This window comes from Panthera uncia, chromosome X (genome assembly GCF_023721935.1).
Source record: "Panthera uncia isolate 11264 chromosome X, Puncia_PCG_1.0, whole genome shotgun sequence".
In the NCBI taxonomy this organism is placed as follows: Eukaryota; Metazoa; Chordata; class Mammalia; order Carnivora; family Felidae; genus Panthera; species Panthera uncia.
In genome coordinates this window covers 117117819-117140807 of record NC_064817.1, presented here as the reverse complement: position 1 = coordinate 117140807, position 22989 = coordinate 117117819, and the positions used below count along the sequence as shown (strand labels likewise).

General features: G+C 44.1%; 1 protein-coding gene across 8 annotated transcripts in view; it reads right to left on the bottom strand.

The window, feature by feature from the left end:
* Positions 1-22989, bottom strand: part of AFF2 (ALF transcription elongation factor 2) — a 454063-nt gene that overhangs the window by 274163 nt on the left and 156911 nt on the right. For all 8 annotated transcript variants that reach the window (XM_049644415.1, XM_049644417.1, XM_049644419.1 and 5 more), the window contains exon 3: positions 17613-18473. In XM_049644415.1, coding sequence (XP_049500372.1) covers positions 17613-18473 — 861 coding nt within the window. The remainder of the gene's footprint in view (positions 1-17612; positions 18474-22989) is intronic.

Genomic DNA, 22989 nt, shown 5'->3' with positions numbered 1-22989 from the left:
TCCATCCATCCATCCCTCCATCCATCCCTCTCTCCTTCCCTCCCTCCCTCCCTCCCTCCATCCATCCAAGCATCCACTCATCCACCCATCCACTAACATACATGGATGAAATACCTACTCAGCACCTAGTGTCACATAAGACCTTGTCGCTGTTCTCTAGACCCTGCATTTTGCACCTTTCTCAGGAGCAGGCTGGTGTGGCTGTCCTTCCTTTCCTACATAACCTGTGAGACTCAGATTCACATGACACTTGGCTGTGGCCTATAGTGGCAGGGTGCCTGTGGCACTTCCATTCAAAGGACTGTGGATGTCAGGAGCAAGCTTAGCCCACAGGGTGTGTGTGCTAAAAGTACTTTCGAATAATTACTCATTTTATTTGGGAGAAAATAACTGTAAAGCAATGAAAAGCTGAATGGAAGGGCTTTTGTTTGTGTAACGAGTATGTATTCCACCAGTTTTCTTAAAATTAGGACTACATATGTTTAAGCCCTGCAATCAAAACGCTCATGGTATACAAAGCCGACCTGAGTCACCTGTATGACGACCAGCTGAGTAACTTTTGATTTTAAACCCCACCACCTATTGCCACCCTCCTTTTACTTCTTCTCTAAATATCATGTTCATAAAGCTACATTAGAAGTTCGTACAACAACTATAGTATGTACTCGTCACCCGCTGCTTTTGTTCTGTTGTTATATGGGCTTTTGTGTATATACATGTCAACTTTTGAGTTTGTGTGTGTATTTCTGTGAGGCTGGATTGCTCCTACCAAAATCTTGAGGCATCCATCAGTAAATCAAAACAAAGGTGGGGGGGGGAAGAGTGGACACAGGAAGACGGTTTCAGGCATAACCAAGGAACATGAAAGCATAAAGCCCTCCGGAGGGGAGGGTGAAACAAAGAGAGCACAAAGCCCCATTATTCACATACACACCCAGACGAACGCATGCACGCACGCACACACACGTACACGCACCTGCCGGCACACCGTGATCGACAACATCCAAAGAGAACACTCAGGCTCATTTTTGACTTTGCTTATTCTAGGAATCCAGTGTGGGATTATTATTTCCCAGTTCATTTTGCCCCGTATGCTCATTCCCTTTAAATCCTGGGGATCATTTTAAAACAAATAGGTTGTTGATTGGGGGGAATGGATAGAAGAAAAACAGCACTTAATAAAACAGCACAGCCAGGCAGCCAGTCCCGCTGCTCGCGGGGAACCATGCACAGCCACACGGTACCGTGAGAAGTGGAATGTGTCTGGCCCCTGGCGACGCAATCACATGACTTCTGCGGACTCGTTTCATGCCTCAGTACTCTGAAGTGGGTATTACTGTCCTTGTCTCCTAGATGAGAAACTTGGCCAAATCCCACAGGTAGAGGCGACAGAGTCGCAATTTGAATATGGCTCTACCCTTTTCCGAAGCCATTTGTTCCCTGCTCTGCCAGAGGTGTCGACTTGGGGTACACGCACTCCCTGGAGGGTGCACAGATTGTATTCAGGAAGTCTAAGCAACTGTATATGAAATTGTTTGCATATGTCCATTTGGGGAAAGGAGCTAGTGGCCCCAAAAGATAGTGAATTGCCATGATTTCATGGTAGTGCTTTCTAGAACCTGCTGCAGATGGCAATGCTTCCCCAGACCCATCCTACACCTGCCCACCAGCCTGCCCTGCTCCCTCCTCCGGGCTCCTGTAGCACCCTGCCCGCTCCTGGAATCCTGGTGTTTGGTCTCGTTTTGTTATTATCTGTGTACATATCTTAGCTGCCACGCTAGAGGGAAGCTTCTTGAATGTAGGGCACGATCTCATCCAACTAGGTCTCCCTCAGAGCCCCAGCACAGTACTCTGCACGGAAGGGGTGCCTGACAACGTCAGACGATTTAGTGACTGGTCGTTACTTATCAAAACTGTTCTTGATTTGTACTCTTCGCCTTTGTCACCTAATTCCCTCACCTAGAGGGCTCACCTCCTCAAATCCTAGCCTTGTTGGCTGGTCAGTCTCAGGGCTCGCATCTCCAGGCAAGGCCCGCACAGAAAACACCCTCCTGTTTGCTCTCCTTGTTTATCACACAACAGAAGACACGTTTTCTCGCGATTATTTTCGAATTGCCTCAGATATGCTACGGACTCCACCTACTCTGTGCCAAGTACCTATTCTCTGACTGGAACTGGGAAAAATCCAGCCGTCTTTCCTAATGTTTTGGAATCCCCCATAAAACCGAAACTACATTGTGCATGTAGATGTGCTCAATACATAATAAATGGCTCAGAACAGACGAACTTTATTCCGCCCATCTTTAGAAACATTGATTTTCTTTGAGACTCGTATGCTCCTTCAGAACTATAGGGTTTATTAGGCTGAAAAGCTAGTTTCTCATTAACTTACACAGTTAAGAAAATAATCACTTTCATATTTATATTCGAAATCAAGATTCACATACATGGCACTAAGACTCTTCAAATAAACTAAAGTAACTGCCTCCTTGCCTGGTGAATGGAGGGGTTAAAGCGTGTAATTCGGTGAGCTACAAACTTGGGATTTTACAACCTGGAAAGGGACGGGTACAGGGTTAAGAGAGAGATTTATTTTAATGGGAACCAATCATAATAAGAAAAAGCAGTGTGGGGTGATCTAAATAAAATGTATTTAGAGGCACCTGGGTGGCTCAGTCAGTTAAGTGGCCAACTCTCGATTTCAGCTCAGGTCATGATCTCACAGTTCGTGAATTCAAGCCCCACATCAGTCTCTCTGCTGTCAGCAGAGAGGCTGCTTCGGATCCTCTGTCCTTCCCTCTCTCTGCCCCTCCCCCGCTCATCACTCGTTTGTCTCACTCTCTCTCTCAGAAAAAATAAACTTTAAAACAAAATAAATGAAATATATTTAGATTGGCAACGTAAATGGGTAGTGGAGCTTCCATTGGACATCACTAATGGCTTAGCCGTCCAGGATGTTACTCAACCAACTGAGAACACGAAGCCATTCATCTGGAATGTCATTCTGTCAGTGTGGCCTCCCAGTTTTCAAGATTCTTGTTTTTTTTTTTTTTCAAATACTCCATAAATGAATAATTAAAGAGGCAACTGAAAATAAATATTAAGAGTTTTCCTAAACCATGTTCTCAAGGCATTTTTATCCCATTTAAATTTTAAAGGTAATTATATTGCCTACTGCCAAGAAAGTTAACACTAATTATCGGAATAAATAATGCTGTACAGATTAAATAGGAATGCAAAGACAAAAATGCCTAATGGCGTATTCAAAACAGGAAGCACAACACTGTTATTTCTAGCTCTAAGTACTATATACTCTTGATTTATGAAAATGCAGTTTTTAAACTTCTATTAGTGAAATCATTTTTCCCCCATGCCACTTTGACTTTACTATCAGACTGCCATTAAAAAAAATTAACCGTAATCTTTTCTTACCAGTGATCAAGTACAATTTTTGTTTGTTTTACTCCACGGCTTTCACACGCATATTGTTATATGGTTCGGAAAGAAATATATTTATGTCTACCTATGTAAATCACAGAGTAAATTACGTTGCAATTAAAATCCACAAACTAAGTCGAATATTTCGTCGGTGATTTCTTCCCAAGCCAAAATGTATATTTCACTGTTTCAGAGCTGTAATATAGAACACAGAAATTTTTAATGGAGATTTTGGCTAACGCTATTTAAGAGGTGAACCAGTACTAGAGCAAAGGTAGAGTGCCTTTTTTTTGTTTTGTGTGTGTGAAGGCACTGGCATTCAATCTTTCAATCTTCCCAAACTCTACAGGCTAATTTCAGGAAGATTCAATAACACACTGCAGCTGCAATTTCCTTGCTTCTCCTCCCAGAAGGTGAAATGAACATATTTATGTGGCAGGGATGCCTTTTCCTTCAGAAGTCAAAATACAGAAACTAGATGTTGTTTTTTCACATGGCTAATGTATTTGCCGGAACATCCCAACGAAGGAACTTTTTTGTCTGTTATCTTTGAGTTGTGGAAAGTGGCCAAGTTCCATGTTGCACTTGATAATTTCTGGTGCAAGTACTCTCAGATGAAGGTTTCACTTGTGGCCTTTAAGGACTTTCCCATTCTTGAGTGAGGAATGTGCCACCTAAGAGCAGACTAATGCATTTCTATCAAGCCAGCTGGACTGGTTGGCTGTGCAGGGTCCTTCCAACGTGCAGATTCTCTAATTCTATAAACTAGGCCATTGTTCCTTAAGGTATCGACCACTTTTTTGTTTTACCTTAATGTCCAGAGTTACAAGTCTAGAGTTCAAGGCTCAGATCTGTAACTAGGTACAGTGAGGCCTCTGAGGAGACCTTTTCCCACCTGGCTTCTGTGTTCACCACCTCCAAAACGTGAGGCTTTCAGCTCCCAAAGTCTGTGTTTAGAATAATTTCCAGATATTCAGGAGTTACAGAGAGAATTTAAAATAGTTGAGGACAGAGGAGGAGTGGATAAGTAAAATCAAGTAACTACATGATGATCATTTCCTATATTTGAAACACACAATGTCAATCCTACTAACCATGGGGTGCAAACGTGTCGTAAACTCAGTTCTGCTCCTTTCTCCTGCTTCCACTGCCAGAAATTCATGACCTTAACTGAAAGGCAATGACCATGTCCACCAAATAAAGGCAAGGAAGCAGAGCTGAACAGTTTTTAAGGTAGCAATTTATATAAATAGCCAGTTGCAATAACCCTATTCCAACTCCACCAAAACCAAAGGATGCAATTTCCCACTTAAGATTATATTATGGCCGGGAGGAGCATAGTGTTGAGTGGAAAGTTATCCCAACTCACCATTGTAAGCACATTCCCTGTGTTGACGGCATGAGTCTAAAGGAGAAAAAAAAAAAAAAAAAAAAAAAGCCAGGAAGGATCATAGCAAAGTCCACAGCTATTACTGCAAGAAAAATGCAACTGGAAATGTGTTCATTTAATTTTCAAAAATTACAACATACAAAACATAATTCAATATTTAATATACTCCATAACTTACAGAAAATTGTCACTTCCAATTTTGTGATTTCTAAGAAAGTATTCAGCATATTTTCCCATGTTCTCTGAAGTACTATAATCTTTCCGAGTTAAGATATTAATTTTTAAGTGCAGAACCAAAAAGGCCATTTATAGGAAATAAATCCTTCACTGAAGCATAAGAAAATAATCATGACTTTTCTTACAAAGCTTTGCACGAGAAGCACCACGCAAACATTAATCAAATAACATGACATTCAAAGCCTCTAACATCATGAAAACATGACAATAAAAGAGACAGAAGAAACTTACCTGCTTTGTGAAGATTTGGGTGTCAAAATAAAGGCTATTGGGTAATGGTGTCACCATCCACCGATGGCCCAAGCTAGAAACCTCAAAGCCATTTTAGATCCTCTCTGCCAGCTTCCTCTCAATGGCCCACCTAAGTAATCACTGAATCTTACCCAAATTCAACCTTAAAAATCTGAAAAATGGCCTAATTCAAATTGCTGGCATTTCTGGTCCGGAATACCTTAATAGCTTGCTCAGTGTCCTTTCTGCCTTGAACCTCACCAGCCCTATCATGCCTGCTCCTCCCTTCCTACAATCCCTGTCAGTCCCTCCTCCAGCATGACTTTCTTAAAACATCAGCGGCCATCTTAGAGCACTGAAAAGCTCCTCAACGCCTGGAGCTGACCCCAAGACCCCAATCTTCCAGCTGAACTCCCCAAACGCGGAGGATTATTTTGCCTCTCAGGAATCATCAGGCCCGTTTGCAACCTAATGTGGGTTGACGTTGTAGGAAATGTCCATACTGCCACTCCACCAAGAAAACTTCCAATCATACTTCAAGAGCTAGCACACCAGTCACTGCCTTCTTGAAGAGGCTTTCCTGAACACTTCAGCCAGTCTTAGTCATCCTCTCCACTCCCAAAGAATATTCAACAACCATGTATCATATTTCACAGTGGTTTTTCGGTTTCTGTGTCCACATGCCCTGATTTAAGCTACTCAAGATCAAGCAACATGTCTTCATCATCTCGGCCTCCGAGCTCCCGGTATAGTGCCTGGCGCACAATGGGTGCTCAATAAAAGTTTGTTGGATGAACGAGGAGATAAAACAGATAAAAGAAGATATGTCTTCTAGGTATTCTCTTCTAACGGATCTCTTCGACAATGCATATGACAATATTTTCAGATTTAAAGCATCACAATTCATAATATCAGGCTCAATGTGAACAACTCAAAATGTTACACTTGGGTTTCTCTTATGTGTGTTCTTGGGCCAAATGTTGTGCTCAAATATCCAACAAGACCATTTTCTTTGAGATTTATTATAGGTGGATTGTGGATTCAAACTGAATTCTCTGATATGGGTCCTCTTTACCCATCAATCTTGCCTGGGAGGATGTTAGGTCTATTCATCTTCCCAAGGACCTAAAGACCACGTTTGTTCAAGCAAGCAGAGTAGAGCTACAGAGAGACAGTGTGGGTGCCTCGACACATGGGAGAGATCATTTGACTTGGTGAGACCCCACTTATGGTGAGCATCCTGGTCTGCATCTCCACTGGGTGCCCGGGAGGGCACTTCCGGGTATCCCAGAGGACGCCAGCTTCCCCAGTAAGTCTGCCTCAAGACCTGGATGAATAAGAGGCTGACAGGCAAAGGCAGGTCCAACAACAGCTTTGCTCTAAAGCCAGGGACATTTCCTTAACCAGCTTTAGGAGTCACCGTTCACATACATAGGCTAGGTGAATAGTGACTCCAGAAACTGTATAAGACGGCAGCTACCTCTGCCCCCACGAACCTAATTGATGAAATTACAACACGGATGTAACATTCTTCTATGGTACACGCTTTAAGAGCTATCATGACACCCCTGTATCACAGGATCACGGCCCTTGCAACTGCACCAACTTCTAAGGCTTTATTTCAGTTCATTTGATCTGGCTAAGATCTGACTTCCTTTTTTCCATCGAACCATGTATTTGGAGGCTTAGCTCAACCCTGTTTCAACTTTAAAGCCTTAATGACATAGATCCTTTCTTCTGTCAGTCCTTCAGAACCTAGATACTGCCCTGGAGTCTGGGCTAAACTTCATGGGGAAAGCCAAGAAAGCCATCATTGTCTAGCCTTCTCCTCCCAGAAGGCCACTGGCTTTCTCAGGCCTCCCAGAGAGACACTTGGACACTGACACATGCACATGTGTATACACATGCACAATCCCTGCTACACATCAGCTCTGAAGAGGCTGTAGGGGATGCCACAGACCACTAGCCCTTTCTTCTCATTGGACCCAAAGACTCAGGTTGTGCAAGAGGACTTGCTCTTCCTAGAATCTTAAAAATCCCTATCACCCCACACCCAAGTCAAATACATACTTCAGTGCCCTGGGAACTCAGGCACCCCAATTCTAAAACAGCAAAAGACGAACCATTTTCACCTCATGAGTTACTAAGGAAAAAGAACCCTGCTGAATGGTGATACAATTTTCGGTTTGAAAAGTATTTCTGGGGCACCTGGGTGGCTCAGTCGGTTAAGTGTCCGACTTCGGCTCAGGTCATGATCTCACAGTTCGTGGGTTCAAGCCCCGCGTCGGGCTCTGTGCTGACAGCTGGGAGCCTGGAGCCCGCTTCCGGTTCTGTGTCTCCCTCTCTCTCTGCCCTCCCTCCACCTCAAAAATAAATAAACATTAAAAAAGAAAAGTATTTCTGATCCTGGGTGCAAAACCTTCTAGGGGTCCGCTCTCCCTCGACTACAGACATCTCTCATGACTCTAGGATTCTGCAATCTACAAGCTGCAGGGCTGACCTTTCTTCTCTACTCAAGGCCATCTTCCTGCTGACGACAGGCAGAGGAAGCCAAATGTTTTTTGCTGTCTGAAGCTTTGTCTAGATCTAGTCCAGGTCTCAGCTCACTAAGTGTGCCAAGTCAGACACAGCCCACTGCCTGGTTTGATACGGCTCGCAGGCTAAGAATGATTTTTATACTATAAGGTGGTTGAAAGAAATCAAGACAATATTTCATGACCCATGGAAATACGTGGTATTTGAGTTTTGGTATTCATATAAAAAATTTTATCAGCATACAGCCATGCCTGTTCATTCAGGTATTGTCTATGGCTGTTCTCACACTACAGTGGCAGAGTTGAGTACTTGCCACAGACTGTATGGCCCACAAAACCGAAGATATTTATTCCATAGAATAAGCCTGCCCACCTAAGCTCTCATTCATAACTGAGTCAACTGCATCAACAAATTCTGTTTTCTCTATTACTTAAGACAAAAACCTTTATACTTATTATTCTAAAAGATTTTTTTAAAATCACTTTTCCACACTTTTATTTGAATCATTTATCCCCAGAAATTATCTTTCACATAGGCACAAATTGAAGAGTTTAGAGAATCGGGCTCCAAACCATTGTGGACTACACCTGAAGTCGGCTCTGAGATGGGGAAGCCCACCTGCCTCCTAGGGACTGGCTTGGGTTTTTCACAGTGAATACCGTCTGGCCTCCCTCCATTCCTGGTCTGGGAAGTGGAAGAATGACCCTTCTCACAGTGGGTTGAATAGTGTCCCCCCCCCCCCCAAAACTCATCTCTACCCAGAAGCTCAGAATGTGACTATCTGGAAATACGGCCTTTGCAGATGTAATCAGTTAAGGATCTAGATATGAAATCATCGGGGATATAGCGCAGGCCTTAAATCTGGTGACTGATGTCCTTACAAGAAGAGGAGAGGACACGGAGAGACACACAGGAGGAGAAGACGAGCGAAGATGAAGGCAGAGATGGGAGCGATGCCGCTACAAGCCATGGGCCACCCAGAAGCTTAGAAGAGGCAAGGAAAGATTCCCCCGTAGAGCAAGTGGGTGGAGTTCAGCCCTGCTGACACCTTTCTGGATTTCCAGCTTCCATAACTAGGAGAGAAGACATCTCTGTTGTTCGAGGCCGTCCAGTTTATGACACATTGTTAGGGCCATCTACAGAAAACTAATACATCTTGCATTTCTGGAGTCTTGTAAAATTTTCAAAGCCATTTCACAGCTACGTAGCTCACTTATTCTCGCAGTGACTTTCTGTGTAGGCAGTCCATGGATGAACCGCATTCTTGTACTGATGAACAGGGAGACTCCCCCATGGAGTATCTATGGGTAAAAGCCAGGGACCTCGCCTGCTCTTTGTTAACTACTCTTGCAATCTCATGACCCACAAGTTGTTTCAGTCCGCTTGGCGGGGGGTAGGGGGGTTCAAACATTTGAGAGAAGTCTTACTCGTAACTTCTATGGCAATCATTCACATGCCCACGTTTTAGTGACCTCTCATTCACATCTCAGGCTTATCTACTCAGTGGTTGCGTTTTGGCTGCAGAAATCCAGATTTTAGCTATGTTGTCTGAGCGCTCTGCTAAAGTCATCTTACCAAATAGGCAAAAACTCAGAAACTTTATGAACCAAGGAAAGGTCCTCTAACAAGTTGTGTCATATGTTACTCATTTAGGAATATTGCAAAAACACTACTTCTCACCATATTTGTAAATGAAAAACACATGACTGTAACCTGTAATACCACAAGAAAAATTGCTCTTTTGGTATGCTTGGCCCCAGACTTTTGAAATATGAACCCAGCAAGGGAATTTCAACTTAAGCTGGATTCAGCTCGTTATTCTCCTGCCCCTTATATGCCAGCAGAGAAGCTACTTTTGGAAAATTAACCCATATATATACAGTAGCACACTGGACCCCAAATGCCATTGTGGAAATGGCACTGAAGACCTGGCTTCTAGTCCCAGCAGAGTCACTTGCTGGCCATGTGACTTTAGGCATGAAACTCTCAGTCGCTCTGAGACTACCCTTCTGCACCTATGAAAAGCGGGGATGACAATAATCCCGGACTCTCTTAGAGTCGGATCCAAATAAGATGGCTACACGGAGGGGGAATTGGGGTGATGTTGGTTAAGTGGTACAAAGTTTCAGTTATGCAAGATGACTAAGTTCTAGAGAGCTAATTAACGTACAGCGTGGTGAGTACAGTTAGCAGTACTGTGTTTCAAGCAGTACTTGAAAGTTGCTAACAGAGTAACTCTTAAGTGTTCTCACCACATGCTCAGAACGTGGCAGCTAGAGGTGATGGATATGTTAATTAGCTCAGTCGCAGAGGTTATTTCACAATGTGTATGTATATAAAAACATCTAGCTGTATACCTTGAACAGACACAATTGTTACTTGTCAACTGCACCTCCGTAAGATGAGGATAAGACGATGTATGTGAAAGCATTCGTAGATTTTAAAGTATAAAGGTAGTAGGTCTTCATTATTGTCACCTATATTATCAACTCGCTTGGTAAGCAAAGAACAGTACTTTTTAAAAAGATGGCTAATTAAGGATTATTTGTTTTCACATCAATTAAAAAATACTAAAGAGACTTACAGCAGCTATAAAGAGTTTATAACTCCTCTCCAAAGCCCTTTGCATTCACTATTTGGGTTGAATCAATATGGTTATCTACTTGTCAATTTTTCTTATTCTTTAACACAGAATGTGAGCAGGCTGTTTTTTATGACTGGCTCAGAATGTACTAAGCTAATCGATATATCCAGTGATAACAGGATGATTTGGAACACACATAACAAAAGCTTATCACTTTACTGCATACTGAATCTGTCAAAATATTTTCTGAGAAGTAATGTGAAAATAGAAGTTCTCCATCTTTCACGATGTGAGTGGGTAGTGACAAAAGGATTAGGAGGCTATTTCCTGAGTTCACAGCTTGGTGTTTTCCAGTGAAATACACCATATAGCTGTTTATCTTTTAAAAAAAAAATGAGTTTAATCCAGGATGAACTAGTATCCAATCCCCAAAGAAGATCCAATTCTAGCTTTCCCCTATTTCCCTAGTCTGAAAACGTCCCCAGCTGTTCGGAAGGATGGTGGTAAGAGGCATTCAGGCAAGGCTTCCATCCCTCCATGCTGTCCCCACACTCTTGGTGCGGGTGCATGACAAGGGAATGGCTGAAGTAACTTCACAAACAAGGCAGGTCTGGGCTCAACACAAAGGAGAAGCACGCCCTCAGAGATGTATAGCTAGAAGAAACCTCACTGGTGAGCTAGTCGGAACTCCCCATGTAACGAGAGGCAAAATCGCTCTGTCAAGTTCACAGAGCAAGTCAAGGCCAGATGTGGAACCCACAGCTCAGTAGACATCGTCCAAACTATACTTGCTAGTATACCACATGTTCCCTCATGTAAGATTGACTTTCAGCCATCTCCTGAAGATTCACTGAAATTATTAATAAATAGTGATGTTTCAAAATGTATCATTATTAAGGATGACTTAAATTTGCAGAGTGTAAGAATCAAAGGTTGTTGTTTTTTGTTGTTGTTTTTTTAGTGGAAGAAGAATAAATCAATCTTTTGGCTTCTTTCCGACCAAAAGAATGCTAAAAGTAACAAGGGATTTAAAAGCACAGAACACCAAGACAGTTGTGCTGAACCGAATAGCCCAATTCATTGCAAACATGGAATGTGGAAATAGCAGACATTGTTCCAGGACACTGGTGGCTAGAATCACTTACATGGAGTCTTACAAGAGAAAATACAGACCCTAAAGAACAGGATTTGAGGAAATGAGAAGGAACAACAACAACAACAAAACACACACACAGAAAACCGGGGATCTACAAGCCCTTCACCAAGCCAAAGTTGAGCTCTATTCCTCAGCTTGCCTAGTGCTAACGAGCAAATGGATGGAAAGGGACAACGAAGGGCAGGGGCACCCAGGAAAGACAGCTTGGTTGAGTACAACCATTTTGGCACAACTTTAGAGAGAGCCTTGGGAAAGCATGTTGAGAAGCTGAGGTCTACAGAGTAAGAAAGGAGATGTGCTTTCTTTTTTCAAAGAATGTTTATTTATTTTTGAGACAGAGAGAGAGAGTGTGTGTGTGTGCAAGCAGGAGAGGCAAGGAGAAAAAAGGGGAGAGGGAGAATCCCAAGCAGGGTCCGTGCTGCCAGCCGTAGAGCCCAATGCGGGGCTCGAACTCATGAACCGTGAGCCGAAACTAAAGTCAGACAATTAGCCGACTGAGCCGCCCAGGCACCCCAGAAATGAGATGTGCTTCCCTGAAAGGGAGTAGAGAGCACTGGAGCTCGGAAGTTACTGCTTGAGCTGGTGAGAGCACTTGGCTTGAGACAGTTTCTAGGTTGCCACACATGAAGCCTTTGGGAAAGTCAAGTTTCAAGTTCACCATTACCATCTGGTTGCCACATCACCCAGGCATTCAAGACACCTAGAAGGCAGCCTTTTGAGCCCTATCTTACTTTGGTGCCATAACCCCACAGCTGCAGACAAACTGGCCTATCTTCAGAATGTATCTTCTGTGTTCTTACCTCCCTTTTTGGTACCTGTCATTCTCTCCATCCATCCCTATTCGCACAAATACGAACTGCCCTCCTGATCCCTCTTCACCTACTGTAATCCCACCCAGGATTCAAGGTCAAGTTCAAAATGTATCTTGCATTCTATCTCTGTAAGACCTCCCGGGGTTACTCCTCTGTGTCAATGGCTGGCGAAACACCCCAAGACCGTGAGGATGGTCTCAGCCGCCCCTCCCCAAGACACCCTACCTGATCACCCAGCACCTCTGACCTCTCCATCATGAACAGTGCAAGGCTCCGTGTTCTATCTGTATCACCGGTTTTCCTTCTCAGATGCCTCCCTGGGGCCACTTCAGTCAGCTTAGGGAGACACTGAAGTTATGAGGGGATGAAGACGTGTGGTAAGGAAAATGAATTTTATTTATTTTTTATTTTTTTAAATGTTTTTATTTATTTTTGAGACACAGAGAGACAGAACATGAGCAGGGGAGTGGCAGAGAAAGAGGGAGACACAGAATCCGAAGCAGGCTCCAGGCTCTGAGCTGTCAGCACAGAGCCCGACGCGGGGCTTGAACTCATGGAGTGTGAGATCATGACCTGAGCTGAAGTCAGACGCTTAACCGACTGAGCCACCCAGGCGCCCCACGGAAAATGAATTTTAACACCAATGACACCATGCCGTTGGAGACGTCGTCAAAAAGCACAAACGCAAAGCAACCACTAGGGGATGGACTGACAGAGGACATACAAAACTTTCTGGATCCTATGCTTGTATGGACTGAATGCTAAGATCAGTCCCGATGGGGTGGGAAGAAGACTGCCTGGGTGCTATTTTATTTCCGTGACAGTGGGCCCCCAAATAAATAAACTGGTGATGCACATCAAGTGGCAAATGCTCGGCCTGGATGCACACAGCAACCTTCCCTGAAGGAGCTGCCTCAGTGGTTCCTGTGGAGCTGCCTGGGCACATCCGGCACCTGAGTGCTAAGTTCCCAGCATCCTCAGCGGTTCTCCCCCAAGGGACTTGAGCTTCCCCATCTACCTCGCAATACATAAAGCTAATTATACCCACTGTGTTCACTGCATAGGACACACAACAAAACGGGCAGTCACAAATGTGAGCAACAGCTTTGCAGCTGGTTGACAAAACCAGCCACTAAAATAAGCGAACGCCAGATCCCATCATTCCTATGGGTTCTATCAAACTTCTCTAAGAGACTCCTAATTTGGAGGCAGCTGGAGCCTCAGATAGCCTTAGGGTCACAGCCAAGAGCGGCTTGCAAGGCAAATGATCCTTTATGGTGATGACACTCCACACGTTAGTATTGTACTTATGAAAGCTTATTGACTTAGGATGGAAATACTTCATACCTGTCACTGGCCCTTTCATTTGCGTGCAATCGTTTACCTCCCGGACAATACTAACAACAAATTGTGCCAAAATGCACAGCTATCTACACCAAAAGATTTGTATCCCAATGAGAAACATAAGCAAAAATGTATGTAATGAAATCACGTATAAAGCTACATTTATTAACAAATTCATTTCCTAATAAAATAGCATCTGCAAGTACCCTCGGTTTCCACTGGATATAAATAGGCCTTTTACTGTTTTCAGATGCAGTTCCCAGAAAATTCTTCTAAGCTCAACTGAAGAACACTTCAGTCTTTTTCTTTTCTCCTTTTTTTTTTTTTTTTTTGGTTGCCTGGAATGTTAGTAAATTCTGTAAAACTAAGTTTTTAAACAAATTTTGTTCCAAAAGCATGCTTCAGTTGAAAAGCTGACCTTTCGCCATAAAGTTGGTTAGACTTCTAGAACCCTTCTTATTGATACAGAAATTCAAAGAAGCCAGGAAATATGTCAAGGATGGGCCATAAGTAACACTTCTCCACTCCAGACACAAGCACAGACACGGAAAAGAACAAGGGCATAGGCACGTGCTCGTATCATTTCAATAATAGTTTGTGTCTCCCAACTCACAAATATATTAGTATCTGCTTATTTGTGTATCTTAGAACGCGGTCTGTTTCCTGGGCATTCAGCCCCCCACTGCTCCCAAATGCACTTCACCAACACACGGGTCGACCTCCTCTCACTAGAACCAGGGACAGAGATGAGAATACACAAAGAGACCCTCTTTGTGACTGCTCTCTGGACAAGCCCTTTTAAGTAATAACTCCAAGGAATGCTGCCACTCATCAACGATGGCTACTTTGACTGGGGACCCAGAACACAACGCCTGGACCTCTCGGCGCCAGGGACCGGGGCTGAATTCTAATGCTAAGTGCTTTTGAAAAGTGCATCAAGATTTAATAGGGTGAATTTCCAGCCTTGGTCAGAGTTTCAGCCACATAAATTCCATTAGGTGCAAAGCTCCATAATGCTCCACCCCGTCTATATTTATGCCCATGTTTTAACCTACACCCTTCTAAGCTCCCTGTCAGGCTGTCAATCTCCGGTTTCCTTTCCTCCTACCCTTGGTTTTCATACTACCTTTGAAGCCAGGGTGTTCTCCTGACTTGAGGGCCCTAAGCTTGTGTCTACCCCTCTTTCAAATCATTTCTTGAGACCAATATTTTAAAATAAGTACTCTCTTCACTGATCTCTTGCCGTGACTCTATTGCACCTGACCCATTTTTCATACAAGGCTCTACCAAAGTCTATTTGTACTGTCACCAAAGGCTGCGTGCACACAGGCTGCTCCTTGGATCATCGTCTCCAGAGTGAAGATAGCTCAGACTCTCTTTGGAAATGTACCTCTCATTGGTGCGCCAGAGTGCTGAGCAAAAGCATGAAGTCGTTTCTGAATCTGGGTCAACCACGTTGTGAATGTAGAAGAGAGGGGATTACAACAGAGTGAATCTCACTGGGTCTGGGACTTGTCACTCCGCTAATGAGGTATGGACATAGGCTGACAGACCCCTTGATGGGCCAGTACAACTCCCAGACCAGTCCTGAGTGATGGCACTGCCGTGGGAGGAGGGAACACCACCAGGTACCAGGGCAAGAGAACGGACAAGAACAATATCCCAGCCTCTCATTATACTCCTCTCTCAATGCACGTTTCCTTGTGGATGTTAAGTATTACAATCCTGTGTGAAGTCATCCAGTGGAAATTAGGATTAGGACTTCCCAATGACTGTGCAGGAGCAGAGCAGAACGAGACACGGGCGATTAGAGTCCAATTAACGAGATACAATGAACGATGGATTTTCTAGCAACCGTTTACCTTTTCCGTGTGAGTTGCTTCACACTGTGGCTTCGAAAATGTACTCAAGTAACCAATTTTCAAATTCATTCTCACTCAGCAAACATTTATTAAGTCGCTACCACGTACCAGGCATTTGCTAGGCGCTAGGGATACAGAGAAGAATGGGACGTTCCTTGCTCTCAAGGAGCTCACAGTCTAATAGAGGACACAGACACATCAACGGGTAGCTATGATACACGAAGTAAGTGCCAGTCAAGGGGTACGTAAGGCGCTAGAGGACTCCAGAGGGAGCAGTCTGTAGTAAGCCTGGTGGAATTAGGGAAGCTTTCACAGAGAAAGGAACAATCGGGTAGACCTAAAGGAGGAACAGGACTTCACCGGAAGACAAGGGAGGGTGGGGACAGATGCTCTAGGCCGAGAGAACAGCAGGCACGAAAGCAAGGAAGCGTGACAACGCGTGACATGATGGGGAGCCACAGGCAGCTCCACGTGGCTGGGATTTCATCTGCGCACGAAGAGACGGTGAAACGTGAAGTCAGAGGAGAAGCATGGAATCGGCGTGAAGAGCTTTGTACGCGGGACTAAGAGATTTGGACCTTGTCCGGGGAGCGATGAGAAGGCGCTGAAGAATGCAAAGCAGGGGTGACATGGCTACGTCAGCCCACTGGGTCAGCCTGAATGGAGGATGGTCTGGAAAAGAGGTGACACTAGAGGGAGGGAGAGCAGATAGGAGGGGCTGTCTGTGGGTGCCCACGGGCGCTCCGAAGGCGGTGAGGGTGAAGAGGTGACAGGCTGGGGAGATACTCAGGGGGAAGCTTGACAAGACTTGATGAATGATGAGAAGCGAAACCGCCTCAGAAATGAAACAGTATTAAAAACACGCATGCGGAAAATACAACCCTCAGCCCCACCCCTCCCCTTCTTTTGTGTTCCCATCATCCTCTGACATCCCCACATCTGCTGAGTACGGATAACGGCGGAAGGGCCAGAGGTGCACATGGTCAGACTTCTGTAATTGAGACACCACTACCTCAGAATCTGCAACAATTCACACAGACTGTCTGTGACTCCTACTGAGTAAGAATTTCAACCTACTTTCTTCCTCTGTGTCTTTTCAAGCCTTTAGGCACCAGTAACAGGAATCCAATCTAAAAGCAGTGGCTTCTTCCAATCAAGACTTGAGGAGCAGTAGGCAGCCGCTTACATGGTGGTGTCTGAGGGGCACCCAAAATATGTCCCCCACCCAGGGACCACAAGGCCCGGGATCCAATCATTAGCGATCCATTCCTTTGGGAGAGGCTTTGGTCCCTCCGACTTCTCTTTTATAAGGCAATGACTCCTGAGATGGGTAGGACAGTTAGTCATTCTAAACCCAGCGGCACTGTGGTTGAGCATATGCCTTTGGCTTTGACAGAAGGGGTCAAGGTAGTGTAAGAGGGCTATGTAGGTACCTGCAGAGGAAGGTGGTGCAGAAGGGAGGACTGAGGGATACAGAGGATAACGTTAGGATCTTGCCAAGGAATAGCCCCCACAAGCACTCAAGAAACTAAGATGCTTAAGGAACGCCTTCCACTTCCGATGCCAGCAAATCACACTTGTACAGTCTTGTACCTTAAGGAACTTCTGTGTTTTATGCTTATGACCTGCTACTTGCTAGTGAAGGCCTACGGTGGCTCACAATCTTTTCAGGGACCTCATACTGCTTACGACCAATTACAATCTCCAGTGTTACTAATCTGTACATATTGCTACAGGTACACTCTCTGAAACTATTTTAGAAGTCCAAATTTTCATTCACTCAGACTGACCTTGTCTGCTGCCATTCCACATTACGGAGATTTAACTGTATTTGCAGAATGTTAATCAGTCAAGTCACAAGCCACAGAAGATCAAGACTCAGACTCTGACCTTGAAGAGTCTCATCTACGGCTCAAGAAGGTAAATAAGAGGTGCTTGTGAATACTTGATTATAGAGGTGAGAGAAGTGAACTAAAAAGAAAAAAAAAAGAAAGAAACAAACAAAACTTGAAAAATTACTTACTTCACTTGTTTGGAGAATCGTGAACTTGGGCAGTTTGGGCTTTGAACTGGCCGCACTGGGTTTTCCATCCAACAGTGATCCGAATGACAGATTCCCAAAGCTGTTCTCGAATTCAATGGAAGGTTTCAGTGTCGGAGGGATGTCCGGTGCCTGGTCCTGGCCATCCATGGGTCTGACATACGCGGTCGGTTTTTGCTGCCCCATGTTTGTTTTGCAGTAAAGCCCTGGTGGAAAGTTCTGAACCGAAAGGCCACTGCTGGGAGCTAACAAAGAGGAGGCAACTAGGGGAGACCCAGGAGCGTGCACTGTAAATTCAGATTCTTCCGGTGAGACGGACTGAAAGATTTCTTTGAAAGCATCCCCTCCGCTGGACTTGAGGCTATTGTCTTCCTTCGCAGATGGGTTTGACTCTTCAGTGGCCCCGACCTGAGGCTGTTCAGCCGGGTAGACGAAGAAGTCTTCCAGTCGGGCTTGGGGCTGGTCTTGCGCAGGCAGCTGCATCTTGTTTGGCTGGCTACTGGCCTGGCTGGCTGGTACAAGGCTAGCGTTATGACCATCCCGTGGCCAGTCAGCTTTTGATTTCCTGTTGCCGTGTATTAGAGTGGAATTCAGTATCACGACAGAAGGCGGAGGCATTGGGGCCGAGGGGTGAGTGTTATCTTGGTGAGGTGGGAGCATTCGGTTCTTTTGCTCGGGGAGAAAGCTTGGCTCGTTTTTGTTGATGGGAGGCTGGGGCACAGAATTCTTTGGGATTCCCACTAGATGATTCTGATTAGAATGGTTAGTTAGCAAATCCTTCATCTCATCATAGTTTCCCAGCGTGTTCTGGACTCGGTTGGCAAGTGCATCACCTTTGTTTGTCTAAAATAACAAAAAGATGGGGGTGGGAGGAGAGAGAATGAATAGGTTTGTGTTTCCTAATGTTAATGTTTCAAACAGATGTCCTAAGCAGACTAGCATATAGGGTTCTTTAAAATTCTCATGCTGCCGTATAATTTCATACTTTTCATGTGCTATGTAAGAAAAAAAAAACCCCAATAACGCTATGGAAAGAGCCTCTTGGAATGAGCTGTGTGATTAACGTTTGTATACTCCCTGGCCTATCCTTAAACGTGCTCATTGGGAGCAAGTTTTAAATGACGTCGCTGAAGAATTTTATTAGCAAAATAACTTCTTTTAGGTCAGAGGAGCTGAACCGTTACATTCCGCGTTGTGAGGGACAACTTCAGCCTGGTGAGCCCGGGAACTGTAATGGAACATTCGACTTATGTTTGTTCTTGACACGTCAGCCCTTTGCGCCACATTATACCATGAAAAAGGCTTAGCCCATTGGATAAGGAAGTCGGTGAAATCGTGCGGTCATGAATATATTGGTTCAGAAAAGCTCAACATCTAATTGAGCTAACGTGACTAAAGCGAATCTAATTCCTTTTAATGAAAGGACTGTATAAATTACTAGTGTCTGCCTACACATTCTGGGGGCAACTGTGTTTACGTATTGATGATTCATACTCGTTTGCTTTGAAATGGTGCAATTGTTCATTAACACTGACTCAAGCTCTCCTGTGTCTTTTCAATGATTCAGAAAAAAATTTATTCAAGGACTTAAACCGCTGCTTACGTAAATCAAAACAAAGTCAGATTTCCAAAGTGATGTTGGCCACTAAATCGTTCTGTGGGCAATCAACATACCGGCTCTATCTTCCCCTGCAGGAAATACTAATCTTGTTAAAATGGCTGTGGTTGTTCTTAAAACAATTAAGTTCCTGCATGGGTTTCTGTAATACAGAAAGCACAGCTATCAGAACTAGAAAACGGTGGCTAGCTATATACTTGGAAATGACTTTGACAAAAGCTCAGCTGTTCATCTCCGAGAGCGCCTTTGTATAATTCCCTTTACCTGCCCAAAGGTGTTCTCAAAACAAGCGGTTGAATTCAGAAGGGCAGAGGACTTCTTTGTGCTTAGGCTGCACTATCCGGGCCCAAGATATTGCAATGAAACACGGCTACTGGCATCCGTGGGGCCATGTGGCGGCAGGACCACCGGATGGGGAAGACAGCCGCCCTACGTCACCTCTGGCTCCCAGGAGCCATCGGCGTGCCCTCCATGCAGGGGAGGCAGTGACAACTTCCCCATGGATACCACCTCCACTGCAGATGGAGGTTGAACATCTCAGGTTTCTCATTTGCCCTTAACACAGCCCCATCTCCCGGCATACTCGGGGGTGTACCTATCCAGGCCTGGGATTCCAGACTAAACGTAGGCTGTATGGCCGTGTGCTGTTCTCTGTATGTGAGGAAGAGGGTGCAGATGAATGGAGGGTGAAGGGCAGGAAATGGATGAAATCACCCAGAGAAAGAAAATACAGAACGAGACGATCAGGCTCAGGAGGCAGCCCCGGGGAACGTCGACCTTTAAGCGACTGAGAAAAGAAGAGGAACCGGCAAAGGATACCAAGAAGGAGCGACCAGAGAGGGAATCAAAATCAAACTGGTGACCTTGGCCCCGCTGTTAACATGGTCTCCATAGAGTGTATTCAGTATCCAACTCACAGCATGTGTGAAGTCATAGAAGACATTTCCAAAGAAGTGAGGGCAATTAGGGAAATCCGATTCCAGAGATTAAGGAAAAGTATGTTAAATATATGCTAAAAGGGTTCTGTCGGGGAGGGGGCATTTTAGAGATCCAACAGATGTCCATTTGAGTTTTCCTATCCACGAGAACATCTGATATGGCCTCACATGCAACATTGGTGCTAAAGCAGTGATGAAACAATTAACATTCCATATAATCCTCAGCCGAATAATCGCTCCGTTTTCAGAAGTACTTTTGAAAGGCATATTTAATAGATAGATATGAGCAGAACTCATTTTTATTCCCTGAAAAATCCCTACGTTTGTCCATTTTAATGGGATAAATTAGTCTTCAGCTAAGGTCAGAATAAACTTTGTATATACAGTGGGGTCTCCTTTGATGACGTTGTACAAACGAACCATTTGGGTAGCAGCCGAAACCAGTCTCCCTCCTATTCAGACCCTAAATTCAAAACAAGGAGATCTCATCATGCTGAAAGCCCAGTACAAATTTGATGCAAACTTTAAATACTTGCAAAGTTGTTCTGGTCCCGCAAACAGTTTACCTCTTGGGTCAGATTATTGCTTAACGAACACTAACACCTGGCTGTCTCCAAATGTCTGAACTGTTTATTTCCCATTTCAAACACCTTTAGTTTACATTGTCTCATTTTAATGAATTTGGACATGCTTCCTTCCCTTAGACAAAGAGAATTCTATAAGCTGAGTGCTTTTCCTTTTTGCCTTAGCTACCAGGAAGCTCAAAGCTCAACTTACCCAACTTTCACTGAAAGGTTACTGGACTTTCATTGAAAGTTCATTGAATTTCCACTGAAACGGAGTTCTACAGAATCAGAACCTTGCCTCGTGATATCAAAAAGACCACCACAATACCTCAAAGCCCCTGAGAAGTAATTCACTCTCTCCGGGCCAACACAATCAAGTCTCAAGAAACTTGAGACTCATCTGCTTGCAAGCAAGCTAGTTTAGCAGCAAAAAAAAGGGGCCACCCATACTCATCTTTTCTTCAATGGAGAGAACATTGGTTAGGTTTTAATGTCTCTTTATTAACTTCTACTGTTATAATGATCTGGGCTTCCAACGCATGCTAAGATTTTTTTCCCATCTCTAGGTTTTGAAATTAGGAGACCTTCTAACCTGGCCAATGTCTAAAACTGTATCTACGTAAATAAAATCAAAGGAAAATTAAAAGTTCTCTCAATACGTCCAGAAGGTCAACCTCCTACCATACAGGGTACGCTACAGTAATGATTTCTTTTCCTGCATAAAACCACGAGCTCTTAAAAGTCAAAGACCGCCTTTTGTTCACCTTTATATCCTCAAGGCTTAGCACCACGTCAGATGCACATCAGGTACTCAAAAACTCGTTGCTAACACGAACAGAATCAAATTATAATTCATACCTTACCTATATCAAAATAAAGGATTTGCAACAGCTTGGAGTAAAAGGTACATCAAGAGAAAAGCAAAAGCCAGGCTACCTTGGTTACCGTGATTGAACATTCAATTGAACTTTGAGTTTCCTGGTAGCTAAGGCAAAAAGGAAAAGCTCCCAGCTTATAGAATTCTCTTTGTCAGATGGAAGGAAGCAGACATATCTTAATTTATTAAATAAGACAAATGGCTTTCAGATACTAAAACGTAATAGGAATTCTTCTCATTGGTTCAGTTACAAGAACCTCTGTACAATAAAACCATTTTTTTCAGCCCCAATCTCACAGAAGATGCAAAGATGATCTTTATGTGGCTTTTTCTTACAATGACAAAAAAACGAGAGTGTTGCGTTAAAGTCTAACTCGGTGAAGGCATATCTCTATGTGGAGTTAGGGGGCTAGGCTAATGGCTCCAGGTGTGGGGATTTCCTGTGCACAAATGACCTGGGGGCGGAGCCGAGACAACTTGGAGGAATGAAGGGACGTCCACTCCCTTAGACTAGCTTCCTCACAGAGCAATGGTCTCAGAGGGACTCGTGAGCGGAACTGCACAGCAGACAGTTCGAGGTTGAGTTCACTGGCGACACTTTCTGAGTTGCTGATCGAAGGAAGAAGATCCACATGCTTTGCATAACAGACGTGCTGCGGCTACAGGTAGGAATTACCATGGTCATGCTTAAGACACATACTGGCAAATTCAACACAGTCACGAGGCAGGGTTAGGACAGAGGACACACAGACACATAGCCTCAAAAAGTCCACCACTGAACGATCTCCGAATAATCAGCAGTACAGTCCAGGTCGCCTGAGTCGCCTCTCTGCCTCTCCACCACCAGAGCTGGGTAACTGTCAACCAGTTTTTAAATTTCTCAAGATGTAGCTATGAGAGCTACCAGACAGAAAACCCAATGGGGCCTGAAATACATTTGTGCACACCCGCACGATGCATTCTCATTATACACCACAGCAACTTGTGATTCACACTCCACATGTTCTGTTTCACCCTCCGGAGTCTTAGTAATCCTATTAAGGAGCAAGGTATCCTTGGCAGTCCTGATTGGACATTATAAACATGGCAAAAATGAAATTTAGCCATTTCAATCAATTACAGCCTTCTTTCAATAGGCCGATTCTTTCCTTCCCGTGCTAGATAATTGGTTGATTCTTAAAGGTAACCTCTGCAGCTATTACTTTCTAAGTAATCACAATTTCTCCATCATCAAGGAAATGCATTTTCCAAGTATTTTCAGGCATAAATTACACATCTGGTTTGTGGCTCATGACTAACAGCACTCCTCCATTTAAGCTTTTTGCCTCTCATTACTTTAGGAAATGCAAAGTTGCCTCAG